At 32.7% G+C, this 21047-nt stretch overlaps 1 protein-coding gene across 4 annotated transcripts in view; it reads left to right on the top strand.

Moving 5' to 3' along the window:
- Nucleotides 1-21047, top strand: part of LOC129805284 (Kv channel-interacting protein 4) — a 91482-nt gene that overhangs the window by 51774 nt on the left and 18661 nt on the right. For 2 of the 4 annotated variants that reach the window (XM_055853101.1, XM_055853098.1), the window contains exon 1: nt 10001-11498. The exons of 1 other annotated variant lie outside the window; for it this stretch is intronic. In XM_055853101.1, the coding sequence (XP_055709076.1) occupies nt 11231-11498 (268 nt within the window). In that variant the 5' untranslated portion in view covers nt 10001-11230. One more of the 4 variants, XM_055853099.1, reaches the window with a different exon arrangement.

Here is a 21047-nt window from a genome sequence, read left to right as displayed (position 1 = left end):
CTCATAAATATTTCCATAATTCAAATACTATGTGCCTCATAAATTTTCAATGCAGGATCAATTTACAAATATTCATATCGCGATAACGTACTGATATGTAGATATATACGTATTTACGGCGAAAGTTGAGCCTTGAGGTGGGCCATACTAGAGATATGAAGGCATCTACATTGTAAATATATGAAATTATATTGGCATGTCACGTTTTATTTTTGTGGAAAAACACTTCGCAACCCTTTACTGTACTTCTGTGGATTCTTTTATACCCACATCTTTATACTATACAACAATTTTGAAATTTGTCATTTTTGTAGTATTCCTCATATTTGCTTTATATGGCAAAGTTCAATTATCTTATACAAAAATGTTTATTGTTTTTCATACATTCACTTTTGCACCTGTAATTTAGCAAACAATTTTCATCATCTATTGTAACTCAAGTGATTATAGCTCTGGTACTTTAGAGTAAATTTTATCCTTCATTTAGAGAAAAGCGCCTTTATGTGGCTGTCGAATCTCTAGAATTAGAAAACTTTGTGATACTAACATCGGGGAGCCATATTTACATGTATAGAAAACATGTATAGAAACAGCATGGAAAATAGCTACGCCAAATTGTCTAAAGAATAAAAACTAATTTTTACACGGTGTCTCTTGTATTTTGCAGAACATTTAATTAAGTATATTTAATTCAAACGTCTTTTCCACACATTCTTTTAGGCTTCTAAATTGGCACTTGTACAGATGACACAAATGAGCAGTGATGGTTCTTGAATATCCATTTGAACTTCAGTTAAATTCGTCTATAACTAAATAAATGTCAGTTTTAATCTAACTTTGTCAATAAGAAAATCATTTAAAACCAGGTTGAACTTCGTATTAAAGTTGTCATGATGGCTAGAGATAGTGAAATAATCCCAAACCCCACCTCACCCCAAACTCCACAATGAGCCCTTGGGCCCCTTGGGTCCATCATATTCTCAAATACCAGTTTTGTGGTAAAAACCCTAGTATATTGGCTTGAGTGCGATTTTTACACTTAACCCTTTGTGAGGGCAACGTGGTCACTTAATTATAATTTACAGTATCTAAGGCAAGGGCTTGAAACATTCGAAAAGATCATCGTCATCAGCTTCAAAATTAAAGAAAATTTAAAGAAATTTCACATTACTATCAGACTCTTTATGGTGAAGTTTAATACGTTTTAACTTAAACCTATAAAGGCGATAGGGACACCGGTGTCCCAAAAACATTTTTTTTCGTATGGTTCGGACTTCTAAAGGTATGTTTTAGTCTGAGAAGTCAGAAAATGTGATTTTTTCTGACTCCCAATTTTTGACCCTCTCGTCCTTAAAGAAATTTAAGGAATTAGAGGTAAGATTAAATTCTAACATTTTTAGTCGATGGAAAGTTTAACATAAAACCAATAATCAACATAATTTAATATGAATATTATTATGAATATGAATATGGCAGCTGTCTAGTTTGACTGCGAAAAACTTCCTATCGTTCACATATTGATTTGTGGTCCCGTTTCAATTGATGAATCCCGTCTCAATACACTTGTAAAATAAGGGCCAGTAAAGGGCGAAAATAGCTTATCAGGACTTATCATTGGATTATATATTCAGGGTTTTATTATTATTAAGTATAAATGCATTGAAATTCATTAATTTCAGTCCTAAATACGTGACTATATAGCAAATATACCACATCATAGTTATTGTTCTCCATGAGTACGAATTACGAACCCTACTGTATAAATCCATAAAACAATGTTAAACCTCAAGTTTAGAAAATCCACATGAGTGAATAGTGACATAGAGAACAATCTCAATAGCCAATTTCATTAAACTTCCCTAGCGGATTTAATACTCATAACTCAACTAAATTGTTTAATTAATTATGGGGTGAATGTGGCAGAGAAAGAGTGGCAATGTGATAAATATAGAGCACTATGAAGTCCCTTAAGGCTTGAAATTCAAAACGACTCCGGAGAGGCGTTCACCTCCTTGCTCTCACTACACTTTTTTGGTGGTTAAAAATTAGTTCATTTTTGTGAATTTTGGGGTGAAAACTCGGAGCAAATTAAAGCATTTGCGAAATGGCATACAAAATTAGGGTGCAAAAAAGAGGAGATTAAATTTTTTACCCCAAATAATGCCACAATTATTTGCACTGACTTGTAAAAAGTGTGGTCATAAAGCTTTATATTGTTATAAAACTAAGATTAAGATTAAAAAAGCAGAAAGTTATAACGTAATTAAAATTCAACAAGTTAAATCTAGAGATTTTCCAACAAATCTTTCACTTTATTCTCATTTTTATAGTATACTTTTATCTCAATCATCTCAATACTCTAATTTTAAATAAAGCTATTTGTATTTTTTTTAGAATGTTGTAACCGTTGTAACAATTTAGATATGCATCCATATATGAAGCTGTAAAGGATATAGGGCAAATATGACAAAATAAGAATTTTATTTTTCTATCAACCCCTAAGATCAGAAAAATTTAGAATCAGCCTATCCTTGTAGGAAATTTATCGCTCTACAACTCTGCCGAGGTTCATTATCCTTTCTCCAGATTAGAAATGTGCTTTTAGAGGCATTTCGAAAACTTTGTTTTCATTTCAAGAGTACTGGTGCAAGTATTAATAGGCAGGTTAGTTTTTAACTATTACTAAATTTTATTGCAGGTTTCCTAAAAGAAATACATATCAATAAGTAAAATATTTTTATAATAAGCTTATTTCTATACTAATATATTGCAGAACATTTTTCTGTAATACGGAAGAGGCGAAATGGAAATACATCAGTAAAAGCAGAGTTTTATAGATTGATAAAATCATTTTTTAACCCTTTAAGGATGAAACAGTTTTCACTGATTGAAAAAATCAACAATAAAAATGTAACTGATAAACAAAATCAATGAAACGTCTTTCATCTAACCTTGGAAAATCCAACAGGTTGTGGGTATATTACAGATGGTTAGGTGTATTTTTTTTACCTCTATGAACGATGGCAACAAAAATAGCCCAGTAATTTAAATAATTTTTCTAACAATTCCAATGAATGATAATTTTAACTCTAATGAAAAATATTAATGCGTGGGTATTTTACTTTCTATATTCATAAAGGTTTTGCTTAATAAAATCAGAAAAATATTTGCGAATGTATTCAAATTTATTGCAAATATTTTCAAATATTAGCGAAATATTTGAAAATTCGAATTTAGGTGGTAAAGAATGTTGTTGACCAAACTGTTTTCGGCGGCAGAAATAGACAAAATCAGCTCGACGCGATTTTTCTTCATCAAGTGCATTGCAGTGAAGCTTATTGAATGCAATTCGAATGCCTGGCTAGAAAAATTCCTGGTGACCTAGAGGCTATTCGAGATTCTTAATAGCAATCTATAGTGACAATTTGAGGTCTCAGGCTCTTTTATCGTGGAAGATGTCGAATTTTGAAATTTTCTACTTGATACATTTTCTCTTAAATTCTCCTGTGTGAAAATAAGTACCACTTTATTTGAGTTGATTCACAAAAAGAATTTCTAATGATTTATCGGTTCCCCATACGCTAACACAAATATATTTCATTAATTTTATGCTAAAATAAATCCTCGAGTGAAAAACGATTTAAACAAATGAAACTAGGAAGAATATTTAAGTTTTTGCTTAATCTAGAGAAACAACGTCTAAAATTCGAAAGTCGTAATCAGCAATTCTTATCGCAATTGAATTAAGTTTGTGTGAAGAAATTTGGGAAAGAATTTGTATTCATGTCATACATTTCACACGAAATTGCCTTTCTTTTGGTATTCAACGGGTTGCCGGAAAGTTTTCTGCGTGAGTGATTCACTCTTGAAAATCACGCAATATACCTACCTCATTTTCGCTTCTTTTTGTCGAAGTTGTGTTAAGATATTTGGCCCAAGAACACTTTTTATACTGTATGTGACTGTAAAAGACATTTTAATGAATGAAAGAATGTGTCCGACCAGAGGTTATATTTCGTCTTATACCCAACGTTTTCTCCCCTAAAAAGCTTATTGTCCAAATTGAGGGTGACTTTGTGGTTATTTTCTGCTAAAGTTTGAAAATTGGAATGGTGAATCATGAAAAATTTATTGTGCATTCTCGCTTAACACTGCGGTTGGCCCTTTTTGGACACTTGCCAATGTATATATATCTTATATATATTATTATACTAGTCTACCACATACCCATGTGTGTGTTTCTAGATACGAAAATGGAACCCTTGAGATGCTTAATATTCATTTTTCGACTTTTATATACACATATCGACAATTCCATTCTCTACTATTTTACTCCCAGAATTTTGTAAAAAAAAAACACCATTCGAAGTTGGAAAGATTGCATATGTGCATTTCTTCCTGTCATACGATAACAACTAAATTTTATTCCTAGAACTTAATATCAATAGTTGTAAATAATATATCCTAAGAGGCAAAAGTATTTTAAATGGACTAAGAATAGTATGAAACGGAATCATCGATATATGCGCTGTGAGAGGCCGCTTAATATCTTGAAGCAAAATATATGGTATGGTATATGTATATTAGAAAAATTGGCAAAGTTCAACAGTAGTTCACAAACTATTGGCCCAACAAGCAAAAAGCCTTTTTTAGCTTCCAGCTAAATTATGATGTTAATTTAATTACAAATAATTTTATCCATATACACGTCATATGAAATGTCCCCTTTTGTAGTTGGCAGGACATTCTTTCATTGCAATATTCTTCATTAGAATTACTGCAATGTTCTCATTAAAATATTTATCCTAGATGCTGAACAATTTTTATGTTTTACAGCATATATACCGAGCATACATATACATAAGATATGCATGAATTTGCTGATGTTGAAATATTTTTAATTAAATAATTGCCATTTGTGCAATTTTTTTCAAAAAAAAACTAAACCTTTTTGGCTGACATTTTCTTTACAATTGTTTCAGTGGTATAAAGCGTATAAAGTATAACTCAAACTCAACCTATCGAACCCTAACTTTGTATAAATATCTATGAAGTGAGAACGAAAGAGACCAGTTTACCTGACTTGAGTTTTCGTATCCAAAAGTTCAACTTTCGAATGGTGTTCAGAAAAATATTCTCAAAAATTATAATCGACTAAAGGGAGTCATGAAGACTAAAAAATAGCATACTTTTCTTTAATATAATGTAAGTAAAATAAAAAAATAGTAATTCGAACTCTTCAACACAGAAAACACAACAACCAAACTTAAACTAATTTTTTGAAGTCTTCAAAGTTTCGTTTGAACAGAAAAAAGCGAATTTGACTGCAAAGATTGCATAGTCGTTTGTTTTTTTTTTTTTTTTTTTTTCAAAACACGACATCCGAAAATCATGTCCCAACACATGGATTTCTCTAATATTTAGGAGGAATTCTTAAAGACTTCAAGGTGCTGTTTCTCCCATATAGATCATTGTCTGACAGACAATATGGATCAGACAGTGATCTGATTAGATGAGCGTCATGTCATTGTTTCAAAGATATTCTCCTCAATTCGATAAGAATAAAGTAAAACTTTAAAATTTCCATGTTTATCTTACTTTTTATGTTTTTTTTTATAGTTTAACAGGTCCTCGTGAGCAACTTTCAAATTAAAGACCACTTTGTAAATAATATTCTCAATTGACGTCAATTCTTGAGAAGCGTCTGTTACATTTTAGCTTAAAGGTTTAAGAACAATGAACCCTTTAAAATTAAAAATAGGTCAATTTTGTATTTTACAAATTTAATTTATCTATTAAATGGAAAAAATATGTTGTGTTTTCTTTAACGTTTTAAAGACGAGAAGATAAAAAAATTGAGGATTAAAAAATCATTTTTTTTCTTTTTTCTGACGTTTTAAGGCCTCTGCACACTAGCATCAATTTCTTTAAAAAAAAATGCCTTTTTAAAGAAAATTTCCCCTATCCTTGTAGTCAGAAAAGTCACATTTTTTTTTTTAAATGAAAGTTTTAACGAAAATTGTTTCTAGTCTGTAGACATCATTAGAGTGAAACATAACGTCGGTTGCGTCTACCTCTGTCGTATCCGGATTTATTTTGTGTCAAGATTTAACGCAAGAGGGGACGTCTGTATTGTAGTTTGCAGTTTGCACCGAATGCAGATACAAAACAAATGCAGATACGATAGAGGTAGACGCAACCGACGATAACTTTAGATGCCCGTAGGAAAAAATTGATTGCGTTCCGATTGGACGATTGGGTCACTGATGACCCATAGGTGATGATGCCAATAGGTCATGATACAAGTTCTTAAAGTTCTTTCACTGATGACCCACTGATGATGCCAATAGGTCATGATACAAGTTCATAAAGTGCTAATAAGTGTTACTAAAGCGTATTGAAGAAAAGTTCTCCCCATTGAAAAAAGGCTCTCAGATGTTAACCACAGTATATATGAAAAAACAAATGTATTTTCAGAAAGATAATTTTATTGGGATTTTTTCTGGGATTTCGGTTTTTTTCTTTAATAGAATGTTTGTCGGTCCGATGAGGAGCATCAGGAACTTTGTAGGTTTTCATTCAAACCATTCCTCCTTTTAATTCCTCTCCATCTTTTTGTAATTACTTAGTCAAAACTCAATATTTTTTAACAACAATTTCACCAAAAGAAAGCTAATTAAATTGTTTTGAAACGACACGAAAGAAAAAATAAGTAAGTTAGAAATAAAAATAAGTGTTCGGTGCTACCCCATATTCGGTAGTGCCCCAGTTTCCCCTATTGTTATTATTATTGCTTCTAAGGAGTTCGAGCTATAAAATTTTATCTGCAAACTCTGTAGAACAGACAGTTATAATATTTAATTACGAAATATCTTGTTCAAACTTATTGTATATAATGTTTCCTTACAAAGTTACAATTTTAATTTGGTTCATTGAATATAATAAAAAAGAATTAAGCAAAACACTTTATTTTTTGCAAATTAATTCATGATTTTTCAAATTGATATAACAGTTGTGTTAAATATAATATAAAAGAAAATCCGGAGAGCAATGGAGCTCAAGTCGAGTATTGCACGAGCAATTTACTCCTTATATTTTAATTTGAATAAGTGACGAAAGTATACGGATGAGAGGGTGTGTTCACCCCATGAACTCCAGCAAGTGACTTTCCATTTTGCCTGGTGTGACCTCGTATATTGCTTCATTAAAGTATAAGGAGCGATATTGTGTGGAATTTTTGGAACCCATGGGCAAAAATTGGCGCCTTTTGCGGATGGCAGTGGTAGATGGCAATATAACTAGGTTTAATGCGATAAAATCACAACTTTCAGCGTCATCATTATTTTCTCGTGGTTTCCGTTTACAATTTTTGCCTGTTATATCGCTTCGTCTGCATTGCCCGTAAGCTGTAACTAAACCATTTCGTTAATGGTAGACTTTTATTATGATAAACGTGTCATCATACGCAGCCTCCCATGGTGGTTGGATCGTATCGAAGAATGGGGGATAACCTCTGTCCCTACCGCTGTCGGTCGTTTTCTGTGTGGTTGCATGGAAATGATATTGTAATTTTCCTATTTCCGCCAAAGCTAGACTTTCATAACGAAACATAATATATAGTGATTTGAACGATGACGACGGTTCATAGCGTGAAAGAGGGACATAATAGTGCGGAAAGGCAGACAAAAGGCCTTATATAAAAGACGTTTTAGAATCTTTAATAAAAAGGAGAGACTTGAATAAAACTTTGCAGTAGCTCTATCGTGAGTTATATTGTATTTTGGTTGTTTGGTTGATTGAAGTCGATTTATTTTTAAGTTAAGTTAAGATGCATTAACATTGGTCTCACCATGTTCTTTTAATTTACGAAGTTTTGTCGAGTTTGCCACTCTAATTTATTTATGCTTTCATGAACATTTTAAATGCACGAATTGTTTTAATTAAATTATCCCTTTTCATAAAGATCAGTTTCATTTCGCAATATTCTTTAAGCCTATAAAGATATTCTATACTGGTCTCTCTGAATGGATATTTTGTTTACAAAGTGGTGGCAAATGTTGACTATTGAAGTAACATGTGAAAAGTTTCACCACAATCTTCCCATATGTTACTTTATATGAGTATTTACTTCAAGTGCAAGTTGACCCGATTTCTGGGTCAAGTGTACTTCTGTATTACCCTTGGGCATGACCAACCCCTCTGATGGTCTCTTGAGTCCACCAACTGCCAAAGTATAATGACTATTCTACCAACAGCAACTATACTAATATTGTGGCTAAAGTAAATTCTTTCTAGACTCCCATTCAATGATTGGAGGCAAAATGGATGATAAAAGAAAAGAGACGGCACTGAATTCCTCAACCTCCAAGAACACTGATAAGCTAAAGATGGCGGAAAAAAGTAATTTTCTTTAGAAGCATATTCATATAATAGTGCAAAAAGAGTTACAGAGATGGTAGAAGCCAATATTGCATCGTGAACCATTTATGAATATCGGAAATTTGACTTCTACTGTGGTTACCAAGAATTCTGTCTGACAAGGGAGGAAATTCTTGGGAAAGTATATTGATATTATGGCTATAATGCATGAAATATTATGTCAGGTTTATGGTGTGTGGATATAGTTTACCTCATAGAAATTCTCTCGAATATGATACTTCATCAACTAACAAGTTAATCTTCTAATTTTCTTCCAAGAATACTATTTAGATGATGAGCCAATTAATTTTCAATTTTGTTTAATTTTTAGAATCACACTCTATGAACATCAAAGTATTTCCGCAATATTTGAATGAGAACAATATCAAAGATTGACTTTTGATTTTCTGAAAAGTTTCATAAGTCGATCGGATGCCAAAGAATGGTGATATAAAGTCCCAGCAATTCTCAATTTCATCCTTTTACATTATTGTTCTATTTATTATTCTTTTCTTTTCCGTTATTATTCTATTTTTTTATATATTATATTACACTTGGACATTAAAATTTTAAAACGAATTACTGCTAATGAGCTTTTATATATGTAATTTGTGTCATTGATTAACTAAGATTTAGAATTTGAACTATGGTATTGATTAAAAAGTAGACTTGGCTTGCAAAAACTGATTTAAATTGACTTACAACATTAAGTTAAATAAATAATGTCATAAATAGTGTCAATTAGTGTCATAAAATAGTGTCGATTAAAAATAAATATTATAGAATAATGTAGATTAAATAGTGTCATTTTTTTTAAATTTTCCACATTCTTTGCTTGATTTTTTTTTAATTTATTCTTTAAATGAGGTTCATAAAGAGAAACTATCTAAGGGAAAAGGGAAATCGCCAATAATGACGAAAATCCCTTAATAAAATGAAATGATATGAAATCTATGGGAAAAATTAAAGCTTTCGTCTTTTTCAATCATCGAACTTAAAAATATCTATTTGTCACATTTTGTCACAGGTTCTACTAATGTAATTAAGAAGAAAAAAAAAAATACTGCAAACACTGCTTATGCTTATGATACTAATTCCGCCTTTTTTCTCTCACTCTTTTCCGCAGATTGACAACTTTGCACAGACACGCACATTATTTACTGAAATAGAAATTTTCACACCATCTATCCAAATACTGCGCTCTAAAAAATAATACCTTAACATTTGGCATAAAAATTTTTGTGATTAAATATTTCAAATTTTTCGATACAGATAAGGTAAAGTACCCTTTATTCGACCGGTTCCTCTATTCGACCGGTAGATTTATTTATTCAATTTAATTATATTTGCTATAATATTTTGTGTATGATCTAACATTAATAGGTCAATTATTCTTTAAATAATACGAATCAGTGACAAATTCATAGAAATTGATGAAATTCACCATCAAATATTCAAAAATTGACCCACCGGTCGAATAGAGGAACCCGGTCGAGTAAGGGTACTTTACCTTATATTAATTGAAATATTGCGGGCATGTATTCAAATGGAAAGTACATGACCGTATAAAGTATAACAGGATCTTACTCATTGCAATCTAACTGTATTAAATTGATTTTGGGATTACCATCAGCGTATATTTTGGAATTTTGATTATAAATAGCAAGATCTTAAATCACACAACTCTTTCTTCAGTATAGTAAATAAGGAGGCAAACACTTATCAAACTTTCATAGACTACATACTTGATATTAACATTGGAACACGAGGAGGTGGAAGTACTCTATATCAGTGGGATTATTTGGATGCTGAGGCTGTGAGTGTGGATATTTCTAGATTACTCAGTGCGATACGATGTTGCTTCCATTGTATTTCGCAAGGCAAAGAGGCAGCTCAAATTCACAGAATTTACAATAAAATTCACTTGTTGGCACAATACACATACAAAATTAGTGATACGTTCCAAATCGCACTGAGCGCACTGTTGAGTTTTGAATTCCAACACTGAGGGAAGGCATTCACGCAACAAGGAAGTCAGAGCCGTGGTCATCGCAGTCCGGTGGAGTGACTTCAGTCTTTTCCCGGGTGTTCATCATCTCGCCAACAAGTGCAGATCTACTCTGCAATGAACTGTAAATTTCGGTAGAAAGCTGCAACATCGCCTGTTGCAATGCTGACCCAATGACAACATACCATCGAGGTCAGATGGGTCAACAGTTGAATGTGAGATTCAACTTGGAAGAAATTCTTTATTGAGTCAACAATAGATTTTCTTCGTTGGTCAATTGTGTTCTTAGCACAATCCACGGATTCATAAAATCTACCTACTTCATTAAATAAATTCCTGATCGGGATGAAATTAGTGTGGCTACAACAAAGTGATAGTCCCTTAGTGTATATAGTAAAAATGTGTGATGGTCAATTCTAATTTTTAGTCAATTCATTTTAAAACATGAAATTATTTTCATAACAGCAAGAGAATTAAGACCAATCATTCTATTTACTTAGTTAGAAGATCTTATTTTATTGCTTCTCTTTTAATTAGACTGATTGTTAAGGATCCTTTGCAGTATTAAAATTGGCAATGTTATAATGTAATAGAAAATCTTTGTCACTGTGGTCAAAAATTCTCATTTAAGTGAGTGACTTTAGTAGCAGTAAAGTAATATAATTAAAACAATCGTAAAAATTTGAATACCATCGCCAATAGAGTGCAAGTGCGCGTGAACATGTGGCGGAGTGAGGTGTAGTGTGAGCTCCCGGTGACGGGAGGGGGCCCTGTGCCCAGGATCCCATCAGATATGCCAAGAGCATGGCCGGCCCGCAGGCACAGCAAACGAGTGCGTCACGGGCGGCACAACCGTTGCTCAATCAAACCAATCGGGTGGATCACAGGAGGGAGGCGTTGGAGTTGGTCACCTGCGACGACATACGTCGGCGTCACATTGAGATTGCTGTGGAGGAGGACACAGCCGACGAAGACTCTAGGCACATCCGTCTCAAACACAAACCATTCTACCGGCGCCTCTTCAGCTACATTAAAAACGCCTGGACGGGAGTCACATTCTCCTCAGGAAATGGTAATTACAGTTCCATTTCAATGCCCAATTACAAATTGAAAGTAGCGTGGGGGGCCCGCGCAAATCGATCATCGGTTGTGGCAACCTTGCCACAAAACATCTATCAATAGTCAAAGAAAGTGAAACATATGCCGCTGATCAGGCCCGATTTAAAGCAATCAATGCACAGAGTGTCTACTCTGAATCAGTAGATTCAACTTGATCATAGATTTAGGATTAAATTGCACTGAAACTGGATTAGATGGGATACATTACAGTAAAGAGAGAGAGTTCAAAACATGTGCACTTTATTTTAAATTGATCAACTAAATTTGTAAAAATTTGCAAAAAAAAAATAGCTTGTCAGCCTTATAACCTTAAGATGATAAATCTTTTAATTCGTTTGACCAATCATCTGTATATTTTACTCAAAGATTTTCAAAAAGTTTTATTATAAATATTCACAACATTCTTCAATTAATAAAGAATTTATCTGTCTTCTTCAAGCAATATTGGCAGGTGCGTTTGTAACCATCTACCAGAAAGATTATCTAGAAAATTTTCTGTGCTAAATCGGGCACTTCTAATTTAGGATCAAAGACTTCTTGTGTGTTTGCTTCAAAAATAGGTTTTCCTATGTAAATGTACATATGTTTATTGCATTCCACAAAATGCCGAATCATTCCTTCACAATTTGTACACAAACTCACTCAATGGAAGTGTCTCCCGTTGCTTTTCTGGGGAGGAAAATCTTCCTCGCGACGATGGAAAAGTTTCTCCATGTACTAATTAACCCCACCGCATGAGGTACTCAATGGGGTTGGCGCCCAGCCTCACACCTTGCAAACTGTTTGTGATATCATTTTGAGGGGCGTCAGAAGAGGGAAATTAATCAAGAAAACCTTTTTGGCATGTTTATATGCGATATAATAAAACTTTTTGTGCACACAGTAAACCCAATCTCAATGGATTTTCTCACAATTCTTCCTATTTTAAATTTAATGATTCTACTTTTGTGTATTTTTCAGTAGACCAATGCTCACACACAACAGAAATTAACGAATATCCATCTGTTTTCCATATTCTCCAAAATTTACATTTCTTGGCAGTTTTATGGCAGAAGAAAAATTTGAAGAATCAACCTTTTTCGTCTTGACTGGCTCGCCCCCGAGCAATAGTCCTACGCACACATATTTCACATTTCTCAGTTAGAAGTTCTTTCCCGACTTTTTCTTCTTTTTCTTTGACTCAGAAAAAAAAAACTGCCATTCATCTCACCCCTTCGTTCTCTATTTCCTGGACTTCACAAAAAAATGCCTTTGAAATAATTTGAATTAACTTGCAGCATAGAAGAGTTTACAATACCATAGTTTAAACTTTAAAGATATGTAATACTGTGATTGAAAAAATGATTGCATGACTTTCACAGAAAAGATTTATTTACTAACTAGATATAAATACTTAATACTATTTCTAAAGTACTTTATAATATTACAAAAGATAATTTTAACAAACTCACAATATTAAATATCTTCGCGAGATATCTAATTAGAAGAACGATAAATATGTTAAAAAGGTTTTCTTAATTTCAATGAGTCACATAGCCTCAGATGTATTGTAGAGATTGCTAACTGTTTTATTGAAAATTCTCTTATTGTATGATTTTCTTTAGAGTATGCACAGGGGATTTGAATTTATATAAACAATTCTCTATGGAGATGTTATTGCTCGAACTGAAAGGAGAAGGAACACTATCTATCAATTCAGCTCAGATTCTATTCACAATATAATTTTAATGCATCGTAAGTTGCAAGCACTATTCAAAGTAGTTCAAAAGTGAGTTTTAGACATAAAGCATAATAATTCAACTTATTAATATTATTTAATTCTAACGATCCTCTTTCATGTCCCAAGGAAAAAAGTTTATTATTTATCGAAGACAGTAGATTTATTGTAGGATAATGAGCTGGCATTTATTGTAGTATAATGAGGATACCTTGTAGCCACTGAAGAAGGTCCACATTAGGGCGTTTCAACTAGGAAAAAATTTTTTTGGCACTATTCTCACGGTGCTGTATTTGATGAGACAAGAAAGTTTTTCTTCTACGACCATATGATCAGACGCTGTTTAGAGGTGGCTGAACGACCCTCTCTGTAGTGTAAAATCCGGTAAAATCAGAAATTTTTTCTACAGAGAGGATCGTTCAGCCACCTCTAAACAGCGTCTGATCATATGGTCGTAGAAGAAAAACTTTCTTGTCTCATCAAATACAGCACCGTGAGAATAGTGTCAAAAAAAATTTTTCCTAGTTGAAACGCCCTAGTCCACATCCGGGACCGAAAGCTCTGGGCATGACAGAAAATTTGTTTTTCTTCTTGGGGTGAAACAAAATTTCCACTGGCGATTACCGGAGGTGTCTCCATAGAATAACAGTAGATTTATTTTGATTAGTCCAGAGAAGAAACCTTTTTTTGTAATTTATTGGAAATTAGATTATAGTTTACAAAGTACAGTCGACATAAACAAGTATTTTTTTCATTTTTAAAGTTAACATATTTAATATAAAATTTGGGTTAAAACTAATATTACTGCAAAGTAAATAATTAAATTTGGGTTATCAAATAAACCAACTTTGGTCAGAAAGTCCTTTGATAAAGGAGGAGACGCGAATTTTGATTTCATGAAATAATACCGAGCTAGAATTTGTTCAGTTTATTAGCATCAAAGATACTTTTAGGTAAAATAAAAACTTTTCTTTAAAATGTTTTTAAAGTTATAAAATGCGTATTGATGTAATATGATATTATTTTTAACAAATTTGGTATTTTGTGGTTCTGGACCAACCTTTATATCAGGAACATTTCATAATGTCAAAATTTATGTCACTTTCTTTCCCAAATGCTTTGAATATGTTTAAGTCACACTCTTTAAGCCTCTTTCTTCTTTTGAATATCATAACAAATTTAATTTGATTTAATTCTAATCAAAATTGGGAGCAAAATCAAATAAAAACTCAATATTATTGGATAATAATATATTGGTCTCTGTTTGAATTGAATCAATGAGAAGGCAAAAAATTGGAGACTTACATAGATTCTTAATAAGAGTAATTATAGATTAATTTATTGTAGTATTCTACTACTGCTTTGAAGTTGTCTATAATAATTTTCTAAAAGCATAAAAACTAGTGATAAGCCTATAGATCAACTTATTGTAGGTGAGATTCCTAAAATAATCAGCAAACTCGGACTGCATGCAAATTCGATTTAGAACTTAATTTGAGAGATATTATGTGGCAACTTATAATCAAATTTCTCAAATAATTGCAATTGAAATTGATTTTACTTAAATCAAAGGATTTGGATGAACTGACAGAAAGATGATACGAGAATTTCTTTTGTAATTTTGCTTCAAAACTTGATATAATGGTTACCCTGGAACTGATATAATTCAATTTATTTATTTTTGAACTCGTTTTTTGTACTGAGAACCCCTTGTGCCCTTTTGACGAATTAAAATAATAGCAAAGAATGATTGAATTTTATGAGAACTTTCTTTTCAACCTTATTTTAAATAACGTGGTCGAGCAAAAGCGCTCATATTATTTCCTGCATTCTTTCGCATCGTAACAGATGGCATGATCTGAGTAAAAAACCATATCTAGAAGAAATATAGATATAAATGTCCTCTACAATTAATGCCAAAGTATATGATTAATCAACAAAATATGTTGAGCGGAAGTCAGGATAATTCTGGTTGTGTTATAAAAATTCGTTTTTAAAATGTCTCGCCTGTAGTGATAGTCATACGAAGTTCAAATGTTCTAGAAAGTTGTAGAGCTTTTTGAGAGCTTTTATTTGCCCCTTAAATCGTGAATTTGGTCAAATGGCACCGGAGATATGGCGTTTTGAATTTCGTGAAATTTGAGTTCAAATATATCCCGTTCTATTGTAACCATAGCTAACCCACGCCACTTTTTGAAAATAACCAAGACTACAAAGATGTAGGTATATGGAGATGTGGTATTTCGCGAGATCTTTCCAAACCGTCCTCATTGATCAAATTCGGAGAATCAGCACTTTAGAACCGGAGCTATAGTCATTTTATAAAAAAAAATGACCCCTTCTGACTCTGGTTAGATGGGTCGGAGGTCTTAAGTTGTTTTCTTAATCGAAAGCTTTAAGGTCCAGCTATAATACACGCTGAGCTCTTCGTTATCCGGCTGATGAGGGGACAAAATTACTTTCAGATTTTTGAATGATCAACGGTTTTTATATTTTATGCTGTGTGAATATCTGTCTAAGAACAGTAAAATTTTAATAGCAAAATGATGTTTTCTTATATCATAATTAAGTATCAATATTATTAGGAAACTTTAATAAAATGAAGATAAGACTTTAATTCAAGCAGGAAAACTTCATTAATTGATTTAAACATTTCATTGATTAAAACGTTTTTTATGTAAAAAAAAAGTTAGACATGCGCGAATCCTGTCAATTCTTGAGTTCTCCGCGAGGGCTTTCCAAAATACCTTCGTTAATCAAATATGAATAATTAGAATTTTAGAACCGGAGCAAGAGTCATTTTATGAAAAAAAATGACCCATTCTGGTTCGGGTTAGGGGGTTCGGAGTTTCACAACAACAAGTCTCATGAGTAGATTTTGCAAAACGGTCTCTACACTAGAGAAATTTATGTCCAAGAGTTTTTTTCTACCCAAGCGTAGGGAATTTGCTTGCATATGGACATAAATTTCTCTAGTGTACGTGTGTAGTGGCCTTAACGTAGATTAATCAATATTAAACCAATTTATGAAGCACTGTAATAAAACTTATGAATTCGAGTAATCCGCGAAATCGTTTCTACAACGCGCCCCATTTCTTAGAATTACACGCTCATCTGCCGCGAAATGGATACTAAATTTTAATGATGGATGGATTTTTGATGAAGTTTTCGAATGGAATCAGTAAGTGAGTCGTTAATCGAATTAGTAGCAATGTAAACTGGATTAGACGTACGCACATTATTCATTTTATACAGCTCTTGAAAATCTCATTTAAACAATCATAAGAGAGATTGCTGCTTCTGTAGCAATTAAATCATTGCTTAGCAATAAATTATCAATAGCAATTTGAAATTTTGAGATTGTTCAATTATACCTACATGAATTAACGGGAACAAACGTAGATTTTACGGCGTTCAATTAATAGCAATATCATATTATTGAAATTCATGTATGGTGAATTTTATCACAATACTTTACTACATTTTCTGACGCATTAAACTTTTGATTGTTTAATATTTTACGACAATATTGCATAAAGCGAAAATTAATAGCACTGTACAAAAATGAGCAGTAAAAAATTAATTTAATCAGCTTAATATAAATCTAAATGACCAGTGAAATTTTCACACAAGTTTTGACGAAGGGAATGGTATCGATATTAGGTGAGATTCTTAACAATCTCACCTACTATAATCCTAACAAAATTTCATGTCCTCCGATCGCGCTCAAACTTGGCCAAAATGTGTTTCGCCACTTCCTGATCACGAATATATGGGGGGCTAAGTTACGTTCCCGGCCGGCCGGCCGGCCGTCCGGCCGTCCGGCCGCTCTTTGGAGCTTAATAGCTCCTAAACTAAAAAAGATATCGACTTGCGGTTTTCGGCAAAGGTTATATATCGCATGAAAATTGCAACTTGATGCATTGACCCCCCACCCCCCACCCCTCCTTCCGCCATTTTGAAGACCCCCCTTTTTTTGTTTTCTCAATAGCTCCGCCCCTATGGCATCGATCGGGCTCAAATTTTAGTATGTTATAGCTGGGCCTTAGAGCTTTCCATCAATACCAAACTTAAGGTCCCCTGACCCCCCTGACCCGAGCTATAAGGGTCCAAAAAATTTTTTTTAAAATGGCCATAACTCCGGTTCTAATTGTCAGAATTTAAAAAATGAGGGCTTTTTGGAAAGCTCTCGTGAAATGCCACTTCCTCTTCTAACATCGCAAGTTCATAAAACCACCGCTAGGGGCGCTATTATTAAAAAGAAAATTTTTAAATCTTAAAAGTTAAATAACTCAAAAATTCCTTATGCAATCGGGCTGAAATTTTAGTATGTTGTAGCCGTTGATTATACCTATCAAACAAAAAAAACCTTAAGTCGATCCATAACCCCTGACCCGAGCTATAAGGGGTCAAAGTTCGAACATTGACCGGCCTCTATCTCCGGTTCTAATTAACATAGCGACCTAAATTTTACCTTTTTGGTTTCGTCTCGATGAGCACTTTCAGATGGAAGTTCAAAAAGTCACCACAGGTGGCGCTGTGATAGCGTCAAAATTCATCGAAATTCAAAGTCACTTTTCTCAAAAACGGCATTGTGCAAGTTAATGAAATTTTAGTATGTTGTAGTCCAGTCTAGGACGTTTCCAAAATGGTGCGTATGTGCGCTGTGGTTTCAATAGAACCGGAGATATGAGGGGTCAAAGTTCACGAAATTCAAAAAATCATATCTCCGGTTCTATGTGACCGATTTTGATGAATGAGGGCTTAAACGAAAGATCTCACTAAATGCTACAACTTTCTAGAATATTTGAACTTCGTGGGACCAACACCAGGGGCGCCACAGTCGAAAAACCAATTTCAATATCACATAACCTCAATTATCTCGACTGTCACTGAACCGATTTTGATGATTACTTCAACATAATTGTAGAGGACATTTGTCTCTACATTTCGTCCATACATCATTTTCCGCTCAGACTACGCTATCACTCCGATTTTTCCGTTTAAGTGTGAAAAAATTGATTTTTCCCATAATAACGCTTTGAAATCACTCAGATGCCAATTTGACTGCCTCTACTCCACAAAGACACTTAAAATAGGGTTTTAAATGGAAAGTCCCACAAAATACAATAATTCTTTGATATAGTTGAAGTTCAACAAATGACTACTTGGGGCACTCTGGATGAAAAAACGAGTTAAGAAACAAAAAACCTCGATTATCTTGGCTTCTGAGTAATCGATGAGTTCAAGTTCTACGGCAAAATTATAGAGAACATTCTGGTCTACATTTCACCCATATAACACTTTTCTGTCAGTTCATCAAAATCCTTGACATTTTGGTTCAAATACAAAACTTGTATAATTTCACGAATTTGATTCAAGATAACTGAATGGCGTCTCCCTACTTCAGCATCAAATCGAATTTGCATGCACTCCGAGTTAGCTCACGTTAAGAATCTCACCTACATAAGCCGGTTAGGATTATCTGTCCCTTTTCAATTTACCTGCAACTAATTCGGATGATAATTCCGTGAATTCAATTCTTTATTTTTTGGTAAAGATTTAAGTTTTTATGGACAAAAAATTTAATTGTATTTCAATGACCAAATTTATTTTTTTCCTCATTAGTATCTTGCCAAGGTTAATTGCATGCAGAGTAGTTAAAATGATTCAATTCAAACATCTTTCAAAGTTTTATTGTTTAAAAATAAATAATTTTTGAAATTGGATTTTTTTTTACTTCATTGCGAAGACATTTTTCATACCGTCATGTTTATTTTGTGCCACTATGCAATAAGATATCTCAATGTGCTTACAACAGTTGAAAAACTACAGAAAAAACTGTTTTTCATTTAATATAAAGAATAAAAAGCTCTTGGGAAAATGAGAAAGTCTATAGGTATTACATATTCATAAATGGTAATGACTTTTAGTCATAGCCATGACCAAATATACATTTTGGGTTTATGCTTTTTACAGGACCAGATAAAAATTGTCAATGTTGAAATGAATATTTAGGAAGAGCCTCATTTCACGATGCCACTTAACTTTATTTTTTTTACCTTTGATAATTTATACATGTGTGTTTCACTTAAAATTTTCATGTAGTTCCGTGTAGGAATAAGGAGATAATATATATTTTTTCTGCCCAAGGAGGTACAGAATTTCATGTAAATTACCATTTCAATTTTATCATTTTTTTTCACTTTCATTTTAAATTCATAAAGGACATTTAAATTAATCTGTACGTCTTTTCCTCTGACAAGTATATTTTTTTACCAATCAGTCAACAAGATAGCAACTTTAAATTTATAAAAAAAAAAACATAAAGAACACTAACGATGCGCGATAACACCTAATTAAATATTCCTGGAAATGCACATAAATTTTTCTTCAAGTTCTCTTACTCAAATTTGTATCCATATTCATTCAAAAACAAACAAAGCTCTTCAATGAAACCATTACTGATAAAAACTGGTTGTGTAGAATAAGATTTGGCAGAATGCTTGATTTCTGGACGGTGATACAAAACGCCATAAGTTGGGCTTTCGGAACGATTTTATTTAACGATAACTAACTAAAGCTTTAGAAGATCATAACGTGTCTCACGGACAAATGATATGATACACTGAAAAATTAAGACCTCTCTAATGTTCCTGAATTCGATTTAAGACAAAATGGTCATTTAATTTAATTATCACTACATTTATTTATAACATACCCATAAAGGGGTCACACGGGTCAAAAAGTCTAAAAAAGAATAGCATAAATTATCAAATATATACATTTTTACAATAAAAAAAGAATAAGGTAGGGAAAGTGTAATCGTGACTGTCGTAAAGTTAGTTTTCCCAGAGTAATGTTAATACTGTTGGGTTTTTATAATTTTTAAATGAAAATTTTAGAAAATACAGCTAACATTTTTATAACGTCTAATAAAAGCTTGATTTATTTTTTTTATTATGTTAAGAAAAATTGAGAAAATATTTTGTTTTTTTTTAATCGTCTTAAACCATGTTATATCTTAAGACAAATAGTTCACACCGTCGTTGCGGGTGACTTTGCACTCTGCTGTTCGTGAGACTTTCATTAATTCTGGCACTTATTGATAGTCTTCGCCGATCCGGTCTACCATGTCAAAGTATATAGGGATATGTTATGTATCAAATAAAGTACAATGGTCCTCAAAAAGATTCTTGTAGTTTCAGTAATAGTCAATGAAATGCTAGTATAAGTATTTTGTTAAAAAACGGCTCAGTGAAAAAGTTATCTGAAGGTGCAATTCCAAAATCGATTTCACAGTAGTAAATTGCCCAAATCTATTCTAAATTTATCTGGCTAGAACAATCCACTTCGATTTTGTTCATTATTTTTATTAAAATATTTATTTTTCACTATTTTCTTCCAAGATCGCATGATTTTATGTTATAAAATTGCATATAATGATCTTTCTAAAGCTTTATTATAGGAGTATTTGGCTAAAAATTATCCAATTTTTTGGGAATGCAAGATAAAATGACCGAGATCTACAAGATGGTGTGGTCGCCATCTTGATTTAACGTTTCTGTCCGCCATTTTGAATAATTGTCACAACAAAAATCTCATCCGATTGAGCTGAAATTTTAGTATGTTCTAGCCGATGTCAAGGCCTTTTCAGAACATATATAGAATACGACATAGGTCAAGCGATTGTCTGGATACTGGGGCTCCAAGTTCAAAATTTTGACATTTTCATGAATACAGAACTACCGGGAGCTTCTTTTGAAGAATATGTAAATAAATGCA

This window comes from Phlebotomus papatasi, chromosome 3, assembly GCF_024763615.1.
Source record: "Phlebotomus papatasi isolate M1 chromosome 3, Ppap_2.1, whole genome shotgun sequence".
Lineage (NCBI taxonomy): Eukaryota > Metazoa > Arthropoda > Insecta > Diptera > Psychodidae > Phlebotomus > Phlebotomus papatasi.
This window is presented reverse-complemented; position numbering and strand designations above follow the sequence as displayed.